We start from the raw sequence: 19,365 nt of genomic DNA, 5'->3' as shown, positions 1-19,365 counted from the left end.
AATAACACCCTGTCTCCAATACCCTGTCACCCATAGCCAACAGCAGATAAGACCAGTCCCACCATGTCCACATGATGAAGCACCCCACAACATTAATAGAGACCTGCATATTAAAACAATTATTGGGGATGCCTGGGTGGCTCAGCGGTTGAGTGTCTGCCTTTGGTTCAGGGCATGATCCTGGAGTTCTAGGATCAGAGCTCTAGGATTGAGTCCCGTATTGGGCTCCCTGTAGGGAGCCTGCTTCTCCCTCTGCCTATGTCTCTCCTTCTTTCTGTGTGTCTCATGAATAAATAAATTAAAAAACAATTATTAAAGTGCCACCTCACATCTATTATTAGGTGGAAAAAACAGAAACTGACTTTGGTTTTATAGAAAGGTTTGGGTTTGGTTATATATTGCAGGTAGCACACTGGTATAACCTTTCAGGGAAGAATTCTGTTGAGAATTGTTGAGTGATAGCTTCTGACCCAGCATTCCCACTGTGGGCACTAAATCACAAAGAAATAATTCAAAACAAAAAATATATTTTTTACAAAGATATTTATAGTTGCAGCTATATATTTGAGCTAAAACCTGGAAGTAGCCCAAATGTTTGTCTGTGAGGGAGAACAGTATACTCATGCAATGGAATATATTGCCTCTAGAAATGACAAATGTGGAAATGGCCAAACATTTTGGAAATGACCACAGCAAGCAATGGTAATTTTAAAATGAAGTCAAATTTATAAAAGTAGAGGTGAATAGACACTACGTAAAATAATGTCTCCATAAACAAGTCAGGTGAATAGATGGTGCTTTGGAAGCAAGTTTATATATCTTACATGATACATTTATTCATTGTTGTAGTTTGGGTTGATAGGTCTCTCGATTTACCTTTAACTAAATAATAGATTAAATGAAATTGTGAGAAAAGCCCAGAATGGACACTTAGGTAACTGGGATCTGAATCTCAGTTCTGCCTCCTACTAATTATAAAATTGTGGTCATCTGACTTCTCTAATGGTCAATATCTTCCCCCCAGAAATGACGATAGTATTTCTCACAATCGTGGTTTTAAAATGACAACTAAAACAAAAGACAGTGTAAGTACAAAAAAGGTTCATTCTTTTTACATAAATATAAATACATGTAGGAGTTAATATCGATTAATGGTATCATCCCTGAAGCTAATCCAATAACCATTTATTTTTCTTCTAGCTAATTTAATTACAATTATTAGAAATTGCTCTTCTAGGGGTGCCTGGGTGGCTCAGTCTGTTAAGCATCTGCCTTCAGCTCAGGTCATGATCTCAGGGTCCTGGGATTGAGCCCCACATTGGACTCCTTGCTCAGCAGGGATCCTGCTTCTCCCTCCCCTTCTGCCCCTGTTCATGCTCTCTTTCTGTCAAATAAATAAAATCTTTTATTAAAAAAGAAAGAAATTATTCTTCTAATATCAAACATTAGTCCTCTTTCGGGGCTGAATGATAAGGATTTGGGTGTACACACATTAAAGCTAAAATGAATTACTGAATTCATCCACTGGGTGAATGCGGTCCCTGGTTTCCCATTGCTAGAGAGCAAGCCTCACTACCTGATGGAGAGAGAACTTAGGACAATAAAAGACAGTTAACAGGATGGACCAAAGAACTGAACTCTTAATGAGAAAGATGAGACTCTCAGTCAAATCTTATCTGCAAATCTCCCAGGTATGTAAGAAGACATCCTTGGGAGCTCACCTTTCCTCTTGAGTTAGGTCCAAGTTAAGAGGTAGAGATGAAACCAAAAATTGAACATTCTGGATCACAGCAGGAAGGAAACAAGGGGGAAAGAATCAATGTATTTCTTTTTTTTTTTTTTTTTTTTTTTCAATGTATTTCTTGAACTGGGTTAAGGACAACAGTTCTCTCATCTCTCTGGCCACTTATCTACTATTTGGTGACACTTCACTAAAGGTCAAAGCACTGCCCTGAGGGCCTAATCACTGCAGCAAGAAATTTTCAAAGTTGAACTTTAGAAGCTGCTACCAAACAGCAGGTGCAGGTATCCTCTCCCACAACCGATGCCATCATTACAACACTTGGCTTTGGTCCTTCAAATCAAATTTCAACTTTTTAAAGCCACTCCCAAATAAATAAATAAATAAATAAATAAATAAATAAATAAAGCCACTCCCTTTGGCTTTGACTTGAGAAACAGTACCATGCTGTTAAAAGCAGCGTAACAACTCAGCTTTTTCATCCCTTTTGCCTACTCCATCATCTTTGATGGTTAGTCTCCCCAGCTGGTGGCCAAATCCTATGTATATTCTTATTGGCTTCAGCACCTGAAAAATCAGAAGGAATAAAAGAAAATCTTTCTGGGCAGCCCCGGTAGCTCAGTGGTTTAGTGCAGTCTTCAGCCCAGTGCAGGATCCTGGAGACCCAAGATTGAGTCCCACGTCAGGCTTCCTGCATGGAGCCTGCTTCTCCCTCTGCCTGTGTCTCTGCCTCTCTCTCTCTCTCTCTCATGAATAAATAAATTTTAAAAATCTTTAAAAAAAAAAGTTTTCGAAAAACATCTTTCTCTGAAAACAGATATCCATCTCCCCCTACTGTGAGACCTGTCACAGTCCAGTGAAAGGGGTCAGTAGAACAAGGCAGCAGACATGATTAGAAGACAGGAGCAGGTGCCCCTTGGAATTCAATAAGGACCCTTGTTCCCATCTTTGAGATGCTCTGTGGTTGACTGTCTCTCCAACATACTTGCTGGTGTAAAGTGGGGGTGCTCCCCCCAAAACGATTAGTGTCTTGTAAATAAACCCCTCTCAAGGCTGTTAATGGGGGCTGTTAATGCTGGGAGGAATCTCTAACCAGGCTGTGGGCCTGGTGGAACTCCCATTTTCCCAGCACTCCTTCTCTTGCCTCAGGCTCATTTTCCACTTGGCCCCCTCCCTCTCAGCTTTCCAGCACATCGGCACTTCGTCACTATTACAGTTTGACCACATTCCTGGGCACAGGACCTATTTTAAACAAAAACAAACCAGCATGCACCCATGGTTAGCTATCGAGCCCCTTAAAATCTTGGCAACAAGTGAGTCCAGAGGGACAGAAATTAATCTAGGCAGTTATCTAGAGTCCCCTTTCATTCCACCTCTCTGCCCTCACACTCCAAACTCAAAGCAAATAAATAAACCTAGTCTGAATAAAAATGCCTTTGGTGAAGGAGGATCTAAGTAAGGGTCTATTGGAGAGATCTTAAACCAGCATGGTCTCTAAAATCAGGAAGCTGCTGCATCACAGCTCAGTTTCCCCCTCTGCCCCATCTTGCAGTTTGGTTCCCCTTGATGCTGTGGATGCTACCTCCGTGGCATGACTGTCATGACTTCCATAAGCATAAATCCCTACTGATTTGGAAATTCGGCAAAGGAGGGCATCTGTCCACAAATGTAGAACAAGGCCATCTCAGGGTACTTTGGGCTAAGGAGGGGAGACAGGACTATGCAAAATGATGCTTGGGGCTTGGTAGCACTATCTCTTGATTTATTTGACCCTGCTTTCCAGAAGATATTCCCCCATGTTGCCTGTATCTACTAGTTCTTCTACCAATACTAAGAATTTGGCTTTAAGGTACAAGTTTTTTGTTGTTGTTGTTCTTTTTTTAATGCAGTCCATTTTATTCCTTTTTTTTTTTTTAAGATTCTATTTATTTATTCATGAGACACAGAGAGAGAGAGAGAGGAAGAGACATAGGCAGAGGGAGAAGCAGGCTCCCCACAAGGAGCCAGATGCAGAACTCAAGGACCCCAGGATCACGACCTGAGCCAAAGGCAGACATCAACCATTGTGCCATTCAGGCATCCCTCCATTTTATTCTTCTTAAACCACAAAGTAGAGTCTTTGGTTGTACAAACATCACTAGTTACAGGCTTGCCAACAGTTCCCAGCTGGGGAGGAGGCAGTTAGTAGACAGGCCAGAACTCCTAAGGGATCTCTTTAAATGCTAACACCCAAGTTAAAAGACTTGGGCAAGGGTGGTGGTGCAGGTGGCAGTGTACAAGTATTTATACAGCCCAAGGCAGGAAACTTCTAACTCTTCACTTACACTTGCGTTAGTCTAAATCTTCCAATGGCCTCAGCCAAGGGAGATGTAATTAAGATTTATTTATTTATTTATTTATTTATTTATTTATTTATTTATTTGAGATCGAGAGGGAGAAGGCTCACATGAGATGAGAGAGGGGCAGAGAAAAAGAGGAAGAGAGAGAATTTTAAGCAGACTCCATACCCAGCACAGAGCCCAACAAAGGACTCAATCCCACAACCCTGAGATCAGGAGCCAAAGTCAGAAGTTAGACACTCAAGTGACTGAGCCACCCAGGTGCCCCAATTTAGATTTTTTTTAAAAAATCAATGAAAAATCATCATATTGTGTTAAATTGCTTACGCTTCTGGCCAGGAAACAGGTGGAATAGCCCCAACACCCAGGGTGAAGTGAGATGATAGGACCATGCACAAAAAGAACAAGGAGCAGACCAACCTGTCCCTTGAAAGGCCTTCAAATGTCAACTCACCGGCCTCCCCTCCCATTGTCCCACACTATGCCAGTGAACTCCAGCCAAGCCCATCTCTTCTACATTCATTTTTACATCCATATCTGCTCCTAGATTGCCAGCACCAGCCTACCTCATCCCTGACAAATGCTTGCTTCCCTCTTCTGGGGACTAGTCAAATTCACCCATTCTTCAAGCCTCTACTTTCCTAAGTCCAGCAAACAGTCCTCTCCCTCTTATGTGAACCCCCAGAGTGAACATACCACAAACTGAGGCACTGTTAACTTCTTGCAACTGTATTTTTCATTTGTCCAATATGTCATAAATTCCACAGGATCAAGTCTTAACCTCTTAGTACTTCTAAAAGTATATCCCAACCAGCATGCTACAAAGCAATGGTATACCAGGAACCCTAAATAACTGTGCCATAAAACCTCAATTTACAGAATTTATTTTCATTCAACTAAAATCCACACTTTCCTGAAGATTTCAGACAAACTACTGAGCCACAATGTGGCCCATGACCCAATTTGCTACAAATAAGATGAAGATCTTGTGTTCAGAGGAAGGTATATGAAAGGATATAAGAGAAAAAGGTCAGGGCGGTAAATAGTTTTACTCAAACAGTAACATACCAGATGGCGAATAAATAAATATACAGGTTTTTCAACTTTCTAAAACTTGATTTTTTTTAAATTTACCTTTTAATCCTTTCATGTACTACCAAAAATTCTAACAGCATACAAAAGTCTTAAGACACAAAAGGGGAGAACCCTGTGTCTAACATAATAAGTATTTTGATAGATACTGCTTTGGAACTGCTTAAGTTCTCAAAAGCACAATTCTCCCTTTGGCAAGTCACACTTTCAACAACACCTGTAGCTTTTCAGGAGCCTGGGCACACTACCTTCTAGCTCCAAAGTCCTTTCCTAAAGATGTATAATATACCACACCTTTAGGAATTCAGCCAAAGCCTCCAAATTCTTATGCTAGAGAAGCTCAAGGGAAGGAACTGAGCAGATAAATTACCTTAATGTGGTACCACATGTCAAAGTTGTCCATAGAAGTTTTAGAAGCACTGAGGCATAACTCCAATTCATAACCCTGAATATAGGATTTAGGACTGTGTTCACACTCACATCCATTTCCTTCTACTATTGGTCAAGTTCTATATTTGCAGGGCACTTGACCATGCATGTTCTCCAAGACGTTAAGAGATGTTAAGCAGGAGGAAATATTTATGGTCAACGCTTTGGACAATGCTGGTTGAAACAAAATTAAACAGGTCTCTCTATCACAAGACTTCTCAGTACCTTTAAGTTACTAACAGGCATTGTGAACCTCCCAGAAAAGGCATGTGGAGCACAGCATTTTCCATACTCATTTGATCACAGAATCAGTTTTTCACAAATCCCAAAATACAACTTTCATAAAGGGTAATCTAGCAGTTTCTGAGCATAAATGACAGCAAGAAAGATGCCACTATTTTTTGTGAACAGGCCATCCTCTCAGTGAGTCATGAATTAGGTACTATCAGCTTCACAAGTGGACTTTGTTCTCATACCTTGAAAATGACTTTTCCCTGGGCTCCCCATCTGAAATGTAAGGAATAATCACACTGCTCTGCTTCTTGGGGTTGTTTTTTATTGTTTTTAATCTTGCAACTGTGTTCCATATTAATCACTAAAACAGGTTCTCAGCCCAAGTAGCCAGGCTTCAAAATCCCTGGTGCCCTTCCAGCCTGGATGAAGGGATGGAAAGAACATGAACCAGACGCCACCCAGAAAGTTTTTACATCTCCAGTTTCGAAGCCATTATGATAAAGTCAAACTGCAGCCAAGATACCGGATAAATAGAGGTTCTTCTTTACTAACTCCCTTCTAGAGAGAGGCCCCTTATGCGCACACAGCACCTATATCTGAATCTTGACTCAATATGGACTTTCTTAAAAAAAAAAAAAATTCAAAGAAACATGGGAGGTCAAAGCTGGAGCTACAGGAAAGAAAGAAAAAGATGTACTGGGAAAAGACTATTGCCCTTTCTCTGCAGAGAAAGAGCCCATTACAAGCTAGTGAGCAGGGGAAATATCATTCCTTTTGGTGAAACAGCTTTCCAGGAAAAGTATCTCAACATATTTACTATAAAACAATTTAATTTCCCTGTCCCATCACCTGCCACCCCATCCCCATTCCCCCAAAAAGCCCACATATTGTGGATTTCCTCTCATTCTTGGCAGAGTTACCAGAAGAAACATAATACCCCCTTCGGACTGCTCCCAACAGCTGCTGGAACAAGATGGGGATCTGGGGTAACCTTCCGAAGCTGCCTCTAAAAATGACCATTCCCCCTGCCAAACCACGCAGCCAGTGAACATAACACTTGTCTTTCCCTACTTTCTTAAAGCAAGGAGAGACCTTCCAAAAGCAATAGAGTCCCCTACTCCAAAATACTTGCCTCTGCCCATCTGATCTCCTCAACTTGACCATAAGCTGAAACTTCTATAGGGTAAGCCCCACTGTGTGTCTTCCCTAACAAGCATTTCTTGAAACAGTCCTCTACTACTTCACAGGACTAGTGTCTTTTATTTGTTTGCTTAACCTACCAGCTTCCAAGTTTGGATTTTACCAAACTCCTATTCAGTGTAATTTCCTTGCTTCTGTCCACTTCCCCAATACCACATGCCTTGTACACACACACACACAATACCACATGCCTTGTACACACACACCTCCTTTCAGGTCAAGAGCCTTGAAAAACATAAGTCTAGGAACAAATTCAGCAATGACTGTACCATATCCTAGCCCTTGCCCTTCCCCTACATCATTATGTACTAAATGCGCTTCAATTCTGTTAGAAAAGCCCCATCGCCAGGCAGCAGAGAGACTTCCAGTTAGTTTTCAGCCTCTCAGCTGAGACCACCAACAAAGAACTTCATGAATGTCAACTGGGGGGAGAGGCAATATCTCTTTTGGCTGAGGAGAAACGGGACGGAGCCTCCAGCATCATTCCCCAAAGGTGACAGCCAGAGCTGAGTGAAGACCGTGAAAACTGTACAAGAGCTGAGGGAAAAAATATAATGTAAGGAATGATTCGGAATCAGGGGCAGGAGAAGGTGGAGGGATGAACTGGCTGACCCCAAATGTCTTTTCCATCTCTAACTCCTATGATTCTTTGACCTCCAATTTTGTGCTGCAGACATGGAATGGAAAGTCAACAGACGTGGCGATGTTTTGAAAGAGCCTGGCGGTCTGCTCTTGTCATTTAGTGGCCTTTGCATGTATTTTTTAAGGTGTCTCTAAGCCCTGTCTTCATTTCACAGTTGTCACCTTTCTCAGCAATTTGAGCTCATGTCAAATACCAAAAAAGAAGGAGAAGAAGAAAGAATGTACTGGCAATTAATTGTGGGCTAAAGAGGGGGCAGCACAGGGCCCATTGGGTGGCCCAGACTTCCAGGGAGGGAAACGTGGATGGTTTGGGTCTAATGGAGAACTGACTTAGAGTTAAGGCAGCTAAACCTCTAACAGGAGATAAATTCTTTCTCCAAATAGTCTCGTCCTCAGCTTTAGATCCAGTTCAAGCGTTCACATGATTCAGGATTCATGAACAGATTCTTAGCACAACCACGTCATTTCCATTGATTACGACTGGATTTCCATCTAAATTCTGTTCAAATGTGAGCATAACTACAGAATACAAAGGACTTCCCTCAAGAATAAACCAAATCTGGGGTACCTGGGTGGCTCAGTTGGCTAAGCATCTGCCTTTGGCTCAGGTCATAATCCTGGGGTCCTGGGATGGAGCCCCGCATCAGACTCCCTGCTCAGTGGGGAGCCTGCTTCTCCCTCCTCCTCTGCCTGCTGCTCCCTCTGCTTGTGCTCTGTCAAATAAATAAATAAATAAAATCTTAAAAAAAAAAAAAAAGAATAAACCAAATCTTTAGATACTTAACCTAGTCTGACGGTTGATGCAACTGAGGTAAATTCTGGAGCTTAGCCAGACTCTGTAGATCAGAGTGAGGGGTATGCCAATTTTCACTGAAAATTCAAAACTTGACTCTGTCCTCACTTTTTCAAACAGCTGATATCATCTTAAATTTTCAAAATTTACTGGCCTTAAGAAGAGTCTACCTAAATACTACCTGTTCTGTGGTTAGGAGTCAGAACTAGAAACTAATCCAATGCCAGGGTCAACCCAGAGTTAAGGTTACATTGTCACACAAAGATAATTATTTTCCATGTCAAACACTCAAAAATAATTTTTAAAAAAAATCTGTATGGTTTCTCATTAACCTTACTGTCAGTTTGATTCCAGGAACTCACAATCTTTACCTAAGGTGAAGGTGCTAGGCACAGAAAATTCAAAGTATGGGATACTGAAATATTTTCAGAGATCTCATCCCAAGAGGAGTTGCTCATCTTACAGACTGTGAAGACTTTAAGTTTCCTCCAGGTTTTTGCTTGAATGTTAGGAAATTCATCCCCTACTATTCAAGTTTTGCAAGACTGCAAAGAATATAAGCAGCTCTGTATTCTCAGTCCTGGAGGGAAAGGCCTCTTCCATTCTTCCAGTTTGCATTTGGAGGTACTAACTGCACTGGACCATTTCCTGCTTCCACAGGTGTATTGTTTTATTTATTTTAAGCATGTAAACCGAACTCAACTTTTATTAACTCACAAAACTATTTAAAAAATAAGGCCTTTTCAAAACGACTAAAGAGAAATATATCCGTCTATGAAATTTTTCAATCAACTGGAGAACAAGGGACTCCCCTTCCTAGGTAAGGCAGAAAGGAGGAGAAAGCGTAAGCTACTTTAAGTTGTTAACTGTTCTCTGAAAATCACTGTTCAGACCTTAAATGTAACCAGGCAGCAATGCTTCTCCAGGTCAGAGTTAGGAAAGGAAACTTTATGCTTTCTGGACCAAAAAAATGCTCTTAGGTGCAATCATTTTAAAACAAACAAACACACTCTGCTTATCTGTGTCCATCTTACCACTCTGGACGTTAATCATCACTGAAATAGATACCCCATTCCCCAGCCTCAAAGAGCTCCAAGCCTGCAAGACCCTGGCTGAGGAATGAACGTACATGCCAGGGCAAACACCTCAGAGCCTTACTTCCTTACAAACTACCTATTGTTAATTCTAGGCAAATCTACCTCAAGTAAATGCAAGAGAGCACCCAGGTATTGCTCAAAGGATATTTAAAATTCAAGTTTGAAAACATATAGGACTTAATTTGGGAGGAATTAACATAAGACTGGCAAAAGTGTTTTTAAAAAACCCTTTGATTATATATACACAGGTATACTGTATTCTCCGTTCTTTGCTCTTGCTCGTTTTCAGTATGGAAATGGACAGATTCTGGAATTTACTGATTGAACCTTTGCTCTTCCACCTGTCATATTGTCTGTCTACTTCTTGCATTTAGCCTTCATTACCGACTAACAGGGTTAAATTTCACTGTTTTGTTCTTGAAGACTGAACTAGGTTACTTTCCCCCCTACCCTTCAGGGAAAACTTAAAAGACCGCTATATGAAACATTTCCTTGATTTTTATATTAAAGATATTTCTATTCCCCCAGGCTTCATAAAACGTTCAAAGAAAACTGATTTTAAACCAGATGACTGACTCAAACTGTCTTTGTGTTAACTTTGTTTTAAAAGCTCAGGACACCTACCCACATTCACTGTTTAGGCAAGAGGCCTAAAGGGAAGCAAATTATTTGTTTGTGGTTTTAAAGTGGCCAAAATGCCTTCAAGCACAAGTATAAGACCATTAACAAATCACAAGGAACCAAAGCAGTTCATCTTACTCAACAAAGCTATGATCAGTTTGGAACAGCCAAACTGAATGGGACTTGCCCTGGGCCGGAAGGTCAGTAAACCTTAGCAGTTTGTGTTTCTGAGAATCAAGAGGCTCTTATAGCAGGGAGTGCAGACCCTAGGCCCACAGGTTCTGCTGTCATGCTTCCAAAAACATTCAGGACAGGTGAGAGAAACTGAGCTGTGTGTGTGTGTGTGTATGTGTGTGTGTTTCCTCCACCTCCTGTCTTTAGGCAGCACCTCCAATTCAAACCATCTCTTTTGCTAAATACAGACTAGAGAAGCCAAGCAATTAAAAAGCTCCATTTTACAATTTATTGAATGCCTACTATGTGCTGAATGCTGTGCTGATGCTTACACATTAGTACAAATGGCCTCATTTTACTGGGTAGGTTATTACCATTTTTTAAAAGATTGATTGATGACACAGAAAGAGAGGCAGAGACACAGGCAGAGGGAGAAGCAGGCTCCCTGTGGGAAGCCTGATGAGGGACTAGATCCCAGGACCCTGGGATCACAACTAAGCCAAAGACAGATTGCTTAACCACTATGCCACCCAGGTGCCCCTATTCCCATTCTTTATAGATGATAAAACTTAGGTCCAGTGAGGCTGTGTAACTTCTGATAAGATGAGGTTTTGTATTATAAAAAAATATTCCACTGTCCTGTCTGCAATTTATTAGCCCAAACCATAAACTACAGCCCTGCTACCATCCAAGCAGCCATAGTCTCATTATACTTTGGGCCCAGGCTCCCTGATGCCCTAAGAGGACTGGGGTGTATGCTGTCTCCCTCCAGGGATGACAACCACCTCTCTTGGTGGCTTATCACACCTCCTCAGCTGTCCAGAAACAGACCACACTGGTAAACATTCTCTCCACCTGCTGTAACATGCATAACTTCTCCCCTCAACTCAGAAAACATGAGCAGGGACCCTGGTCTTTATGAAGTGCCGTGGTAAAACGACTTCCCTAGAAGGTCGAAGATACCCCATCCTAGGACACAGGCAAGAAATCAGAACACACATGGCTAATAAATAATAAAGCCATATCACTTGACAGTCTCAAGGTTCTTTATAACTATAAACTCATCTTCATTTTATTGTTTTTCCTCACAGAACACTCATTCCCAGGATCTCTCTTTTAGAGTATTTGAAAAGGAAAGAAAAATAAACACCAGTTATTTGATTCATTCAGTTTCTATTAGGAAAGAAAGCCAAGCTTTGCCTTAGTTGCCTTGGGTTTCAGTCATTTTAGCCAACTTCCCTTAAAAGTCAACTGATAAGTTCTTTCAAAGATTTTTTTTCTTAGAAGAAATGAAGGTAACAAGACTGCACACCAAAAAAATCCCAAAGAATCATCATCATACTAGATAACAAACTTGACTAGATAACCAGACAAAAATCATACTAGAATAAACGTTAAATAAAATGATCAGGTTCAAAATTTACAAAAGATAATAGTAATCTTGTCTGTCATTAGTAACAACACCCAGCTGAAAAACATACTGAAATAAAAACAAAATGCGTAACATATGTAGGAATACTTCATAATAAATTGACAATTAGATATATGTGAACTGTACAGTGAAAACCACAGAAACCTCTGAAAAGGCACAGAATTTTTTTGCTGGGAAGCTGAGTGGGAGTGGAGACCTGACACACAAAAAGGATAAATCTAACCCTAACCAATATTAGACTCTACCAAAAAGCAACAATATGTAAAATAGTATGAAAATTGAATAATTTGTGGAACAAAACGGAGTTCAGATGTATATATATATATATATATATATACACATGTGTGTGTATGTGTATACACACATAAACAATAATTGGCAACATAAGCTTTCTAAAACAAAGTGAAAGAGAAGGATTATTTAACAAAAGGTACAGAGGTAACTAGGTAGCTGTTTAGGGAAAAAAACGTTAAATTCACCCTTGCAGCAGAATAGAACTGATATTAATGAAAGCGTTAACTATTTTAAAAAATTGAATTATAAGAAAATCAGAATATCAAAATGAAGATTTATCAGATCTGTGGAGAAATTATAAATTTCTCAGCTTTGGGGCAAAAAAAGGAAAAAAATCACAAAAGACTGACAGATTCTGATATATGTAAGTGTGAAATTTCCACAGGCTAGAAACAGTAAAGTAAAAAGGACTGGGGAAAATATTTGCATCAAAGATGACAGATGAGAGCCTAGTATCTATGACCCACAGGATTCCAAATTTACAAGAAAAACATCAAGACCCCAATAATAAATGGGCAAAGACTAAGTACAGACAATCTCACAGGTGAAACAAACACATGGGAAAATATTTATTGGTGTCAGCAGTAAAATAAATAAATAAAAGGCAAAAAATTAAAACTATAACACTTAAAATCATATGCCCACTAAAATAGCTGATTTTTACAACTTCACATGAAACTGGCTTAATCATTCTTTGCTGGTGCCGACTGGTACTTGGTATAATTTTACAAACCATAGCCTTTGATCCAATAATGCCAATCTTGAGCATTTATCCTTAGGAACTTTTTTTAAAGGTATATGTGTGGTATGTGACCTATCTCAAAAACTGTTACCAAAAATGCTTTGTTTCATTGTTATCTATAATAGCAAAAATCTGGACACAACATGAAAATTTAGTATTAGAGGAATGTTTTTCATCTCAGGGTAGAATTTACAAACATTGATTATACACCTACTCTGCCAGGATCAGTAAGACAGCAACCGAGAGGGGGGAAGAAGTATGCAACTGAAAAGTAATTTTAAATAATGAATAGTTGTCTAAAGGCGATGGCATTATAGCTTTTATGTTTTTAAAAAAAAAACTTTAATGTTGTTATACTGTTTTAGAATTACCTTTTTTAAAACCCAAATTGGATGGAGTTCTAGGTGCAGTCTAAAAGCTTTTACTCACCAATTCTATTTTTTTCCCTTCCTATTTAACAGCTCAAGTGGTTCAAGTAAGTTTTCCATTCACAGGTCTCAGATACTACCCAAATCAGGCCAAACTGCAATCCCATGCCTTTGTATACCACCTAGACCGAATCCAGTCCCCCGCCATAAGGAGGCACCCTTTTTTGTGTCGCTCTGCCTCTATCAAGTCAAACTATGGTTGACTCTTGGGCCAGGGGCCTTCTTTTCAGGCCTGAGCCCTTTTCTCCATACTCGATTCTATCTGAGCCCTGCAGCCTAACCACCTTCAGCAGAGGGTGAGCGGATGAATGTCCACAAAGACGTCGGGACAGGCCACATAGTGGCGGTGGGTCCTACACCTGGCCCCGAGGAGGCGTCCGAAGCCGCAGACGAGCCTGGCTCCTGCGGGGACTGAGGCACCGAGGGACGACACAGTTACAAGCTGAAGGCAGTGCTTAAGATGGCTCATTGTGACAAGCCGCCCAGGGAGGGTGCCGACTGAGGGATGCTCCTGGGAGGCTTCCTCCGACGGGAGGGGGGGCCTCCGACCGGAGAGGGGCGCGGGGAGGGGTCCGGCCGAGGCCGGCTCTGGGCCTCGGCAGGCATCCGGGGTGCGACACAACCCAGGGCCGACCAGGCCGCGGCGCCCCGCCCTTTCCCGGGACGCGGGCCGGCCCGGGGCGGGGAGCGGGCGGGTGAGCGGGCGCTTACAGGTCGGTGCCGAGCCGCGTGAAGCCGGAGTTGAGCGAGGCCCGGGCTATCCGGCGCCAGAGCAGGTCGCAGCCGGTGAAGCGCCGCAGCCAGCGGCACACCTGCGCCAGGCGGCCGAGGGCCCGCATGTCCAGGTAGGAGCAGATGAGCAGCAGCAGCTCCTCCGGCAGGCGCAAGAGCGCTGGCCCCGCAGCTGGGCGGCCGGCCGGCTCCCGGGCTGCCGCCTCCTCCTCGGCTGCGGCCGCCATGGCCACCCCCGCCGTCCCTGCCCCCGCGATGCAGCCCCAAGCCTGACCCCCTCGTCCCTGCGCTCTGCCCGGCCTCGCGTCCTCCTGCCGCCCAGGCCTGGCTCTCCATTCCCCCTTCTTCCCATCACCTCTTCCTCTGGCCTCCTTGCCCGCCCCTGCGCTCCCCGCATCTCCCCGCACGATCCTTCTCGCCCCTTCCTCCACGCTTCCGCCTCCCTGTCCTTCCTCCTCCGGGCCTGCCCTCGCTCCCGCCTCGGCCCCCAGCCCCGCTGCCTCCTTCGCTTTCTGCAGCCCCGGCTTCCCTTCCGCCCCGCTTCCTCTTCCGCCCTGCCCGGCTCCCGCTTTTCCCTTCCCCTTCCCCTTCCTTCGCTTCCCCCTCGAGACCCTCCCTTCCTGCAGTTTCCTCGCCTCCCCGCCCTCTCCCTCTCCGGGCCCGCGGTTCCCAGGCGGCCCCGGGGGGCCTTGGCTGCCCATGAGCGGCCGCGGGCCCGGCCCCAAGCAGAGCCGAGCCGCCGCCGCCGCCGCCGCCGCCGCCCCGGGAGGAGGCGACACCATGTCGGACCGGGTCACATGGGGCGGCGCGGGCCGAGACCTGGGCCCGCCCCTCACACCCGCGGCCGTGGAGTCGGTGCGGGCCGGGCCGAGCCAGGGAGCAGACCCCCTCCCCCATCAGCGGGGCCGCCGGGAGCCCTGCGGGGAAGCACATGCGTTCACTCGTCTGGCATGTGAGGCCCGCTGCGGGCCGGCCAAGGCCCCAAGAAGAGCGTCCAACTTCCACAAATCTGCCTAGTTAGTGTCTCTGCCCTCAAGAAGCATGCACTTCTGTGGCCTTCCCCCTCTAGAAGCCCTCCTCTTCCTTGGGTGATGCCTCCTTTCTACAGGCCACCCCCCAGGGCCCCATAAAATCGCAGCCCTGGAACTTGGCATTTTTCTTAGCCTGGATAGGAACCTGGTCCCGACAGAGAGCTGCTGTTTTAGGCATTTCAGGAGGCTGCAGTCCTCTAGATCCTGAATCCAAAACTCCCCTGTGATGTTATCAGGAAATGGCAAAGGCAGGGGCTTCTTACTAGTCACCCCATAGAAGTGCAGATAGATTCTCCAAGGTCACCCAGGAGTCCTTCCCCCACACCACCCATACCATTCACAAGGGCACCATTCAAGAGAGCGCTAAGAAAACCCTAGTGAAGTCTAGAGGTGCTATCCAACACGTCGCGTTAGTAACTGTAACTATTGGGCATTTGAAATGTGCCTGATCCGTGGGACACCTGGGTGGCTTAGCGCTTGCCTTTGGCCCAGGGCGTGATCCTGGAGCCCCGGGATTGAGTCCCACGTGGGGCTCCCTGCATGGAGCCTGCTTCTCCCTCTACCTGTGTGTGTGTCTCTCTCTCTCTGTGTCTCTCATGAATAAATTTTTTTTTAATAATAAAAAAAAAAATGTGCCTGGTCCAAACTGAGGTGTGCTATGTGAAATATACACCAGATTTTGAAGACTTACATAAGAAAAAGAATGTTGGGATCCCTGGGTGGCGCAGTGGTTTGGCGCCTGCCTTTGGCCCAGGGCGCGATCCTGGAGTCCCGGGATCGAATCCCACATCGGGCTCCCGGTGCATGGAGCCTGCTTCTCCCTCTGCCTGTGTCTCTGCCTCTCTCTCTCTCTCTCTCTGTGTGACTATCATAAATAAATAAAAATTAAAAAAAATTTAAAAAAAGAAAAAAAAAGAAAAAGAAAAAGAATGTTAATCATGTTAATACTTTATATTACATGTTGAAGTGATAAGATTTTTGATATACTGGGTAAATAAAATAGATTTTAATGTAACTACTAGGTAATTTAAAATTATAGAGGCACCTGGGTGACTTAGTCATTTGAGCATCGACTCCTGATTTGGGCTCAGATTTGATCTCAGGGTTGTGAGATGGAGTCTCCATCAGGCTCTGTGCTCAGTGGGGAGTCCATTTGAGATTCTCTCGCCCTCTGCCCCTCCCCCTGCTTGCCCATGCTCCAAATAAATAAGTAAATAAATCTTTAAAAAATAAACTTATACATGTAACTTGCATTTATGGCCCCAATTAGTTTTCTATATATAGCACTGAACTAGGCAGTAAGATTTGGGAGGGAGGAAGATGACTCTATCCCTGTGTAACCTGTACCCCAAATCCTATTTGAGGGTTTTATTTTGTATTTACATCTTAAGACCCATTTTCAGGGAGCAAGAATGAATCAGAAATCAACTCTGGAAATTATTCAATATCTAGGATAGCCAAGGGATACCTAGGAAGATACTACATTGCATTATGGTGCTGCAGAAGCATCATGTAACAAGGTCAGACCGGAATCTGGCTTTGCCCTAGAATTACTTTTTGATCTTAGCAAAACAACAACAAAAACCCCACCTATTTGGCCTTTTAGTGTTCTCAGTTTATAGTGGAGATAATGCCTCTGCCTTACTTTCGAGGGATAAATGAGATGATCCCTGTAAAATGCTTTGAACTCCTTTAAGAAAATTCTCAATAATAGTTACAGGTCAAATCCTGTTACAAAAAAATACCCTTACCCCCCCTCAAAAAAAAAAACCAACAACAACAAAGGCTTTGAGTATAAAAAGATTTCTAAACTCCTGCCAGTGGTTTACTTAAATAAAAGCAATATTTGATATGACATTCCAGTACAACTAAAGTATTTAAACCATTTCTTAAAGATCATAGTATCATACTGTTAGAAGGCTTGAGGTAGGAATGCTGCAAATTGAGGTAAAGTCATCAACTCAACATTTGATTTTGCTACATTTGTGTACCATGAGCCATAGTGGAAGGAAGGCAGATGAATACAGCGTATGGTTCCTACGTTTTGTGTTCAGATTAGACATATTTGTAATTTCTTACTCTTTGATTATTTTTTAACCATTCCTCTTTAGAGTAGAGCTGAGTTTATGCACATGACCTAGTTTTTACTGGAGTACTTGAAGGCACAAAAAATTAATTAACCCAACATATATCAAGTCAGTCTTAAAACCCACCCTCACACAAATGTAACTTGCTCTTTACCCTATGTTACTTTCATTGATGGAGAAACTACACCATCATTCAAAAACAAATCATCCTCTTTCACACCCAAACTAGAGATCAAGTGAACTGTTTGAACTAATTATAGTTTAATGATTTACAAAAAAAAAAAAAAAAAGCCTATTCACCATGTAGAAAGGAGCGCCAAAATGGAAAATTGGCATATATTCTGCTACTTGGTGGTGATGTGTATCCCTAAAGTCCTAAGCATGAAAAGAAACCCAAAACTATAGTCTTAGCTCAGAGAAGCAGCTACAATTTTTACTTTCAAGATTCTTTTTTGGGGACAGAGTACCTAAAAAAATCAACTATGGCTGAAAGATGGGTTTATAATGAAAGTAAATGTATATGTCCATGGAGTACCTGAATAGCATTTTACTATCCAAGAAAATAAATATATAAATAGCCCCATAAAAGAGAGATAGAGTAGAGTGGACTTTAAAATATCTTTAAGAAAAGTCACCAACTTCCTTGAAGTTCAAATTCAGGAAGCAATCATAATAAAATAATGGAAGGTGAAATGTACCTTTATTTTCATAAAGCTTTTTATTAAAAATTTTGATTTGCATAGTAATAAGCAAACTGAGAGCATTACACTAAACTTAGAATACCAGAAACATGGAATTATAAAAACTTAAGACTCAATATGAATTTTATACTAGGTATTTAGAAACACTAAATTATTTACTTTTATTTTTTTTTTTTTTTATTTTTTTTTTATGATAGTCACAGAGAGAGAGAGAGAGGCAGAGACACAGGCAGAGGGAGAAGCAGGCTCCACGCACCAGGAGCCCGACGTGGGATTCGATCCTGGGTCTCCAGGATCGCGCCCTGGGCCAAAGGCAGGCGCCAAACCGCTGCGCCACCCAGGGATCCCTAAATTATTTACTTTTAAAGAGGATTTTTAAGTGTAAAGTTCTTTATATGTGTCCATGTAAGTGACGCAAATAGTAGTGACTATTGCTGTTATAGGTAATACATAATGTATACTTAGGATTATAAAAACACTAAAATTGTGTGTTCTGTCCATTCTTATAAACAGAGGTGGCAGTTTCAGACAGGAACCCATGTACCCACTGGTTAACATTCAGGGCCCTAGCCTTAGGAATAGGCAGATTTAACAGGGGAAGGAATTATTGAGATGAATTAGAGAGAAAGGGATTATTTTGTGAATGACAGTTTTCAATGGCATACAGTGATTCAGATGTTCACCATTATTCTTGTATAATAATAGTTTATATTGGGCAGCCTGGGTGGCTCAGCGGTTTAGCACCGCCTTCAGCCCAGGGTGTGATCCTGGGGACCTGGGATCGAGTCCCATGTCGGGCTTCCTGCATGGAGCCTGCCTCTCCCTCTGCCTGCATCTCTGTCTCTCATGAATAAATAAATAAAAATCTTTTAAAAAAATAATAGCTTATTTTATTAAGTATAAGAGCTTTCCATGTATTGTCTTATTCCTATCAACAATCACATGAGAAAGATACTATTAACCCAGTTTTTTAACAGGAGATGAGACTGAGGCCTATGGTCACATGGTTCCTAACCGGCAGTCTAACCTCAAAGCTATCCTGAACCAGGCCTTTGCCATACACAGCAGAAAATGGAATAAGACATTTCAGTGTCCTCTGAGATCCCTTGCAACTGATAAAGACACACTTAATATTATACTTTACCTCTGGCCATCAAGCAGTTCTGGTACCTAAATAAAAGCTGCTTCTAAGCAGTTAAAGCTCCTTTCTTATCTCCATTATTTTTTAAGAGTTAACTATACAGATCTACAGCCTCTTCATAATTTCTGCAAAAATTTAAAAGGACTTGTAGGAACTAATTTATCTTGCAAAGAAAAAAAATTAAACTAAATTTAGTAATTTGCTTCAGCTTAATTTTCTTCTGTTAAATTTAAGTAACAATATATATGTGATACATATTATATGAGCCTTTTTAAAAATAAATGTATTCCTACTTGTAAATATGTGAAGGAAGATTTTGTGAAATGATGTTAATAATGGTTATTTCGATACCATATGAGCCAATAATTCCACTAATGGGTATTTACCTAAAGGAAACAAAACACTAATTTGAAAG

General features: G+C 42.3%; 1 protein-coding gene and 1 long non-coding RNA gene across 4 annotated transcripts in view; one reads left to right on the top strand and one right to left on the bottom strand.

The window, feature by feature from the left end:
* FBXW4 (F-box and WD repeat domain containing 4) overlaps positions 1–19,365 on the bottom strand; it is a 116,847-nt gene that overhangs the window by 66,944 nt on the left and 30,538 nt on the right. For 2 of the 3 annotated variants that reach the window (XM_072805612.1, XM_072805613.1), the window contains exon 1: positions 13,970–14,706. The exons of the other annotated variant lie outside the window; for it this stretch is intronic. In XM_072805612.1, coding sequence (XP_072661713.1) covers positions 13,970–14,691 — 722 coding nt within the window. In that variant the 5' untranslated portion in view covers positions 14,692–14,706. Of the gene's footprint in view, positions 1–13,969; positions 14,707–19,365 lie in introns of those variants that run through there. 3 annotated transcript variants of the gene reach the window in all.
* Positions 13,910–19,365, top strand: part of LOC140620978 (uncharacterized) — a 39,799-nt gene continuing 34,343 nt past the window's right edge. The window contains exon 1 of the long non-coding RNA XR_012020695.1: positions 13,910–14,103. This is a non-coding gene — a long non-coding RNA (uncharacterized lncRNA). The remainder of the gene's footprint in view (positions 14,104–19,365) is intronic.

This window comes from Canis lupus, chromosome 29 (assembly GCF_048164855.1).
Source record: "Canis lupus baileyi chromosome 29, mCanLup2.hap1, whole genome shotgun sequence".
Classification (NCBI taxonomy): domain Eukaryota; kingdom Metazoa; phylum Chordata; class Mammalia; order Carnivora; family Canidae; genus Canis; species Canis lupus.
Note: the sequence above shows the minus strand (reverse complement) of the source record. Positions and strands in the feature narration are given on the sequence as shown.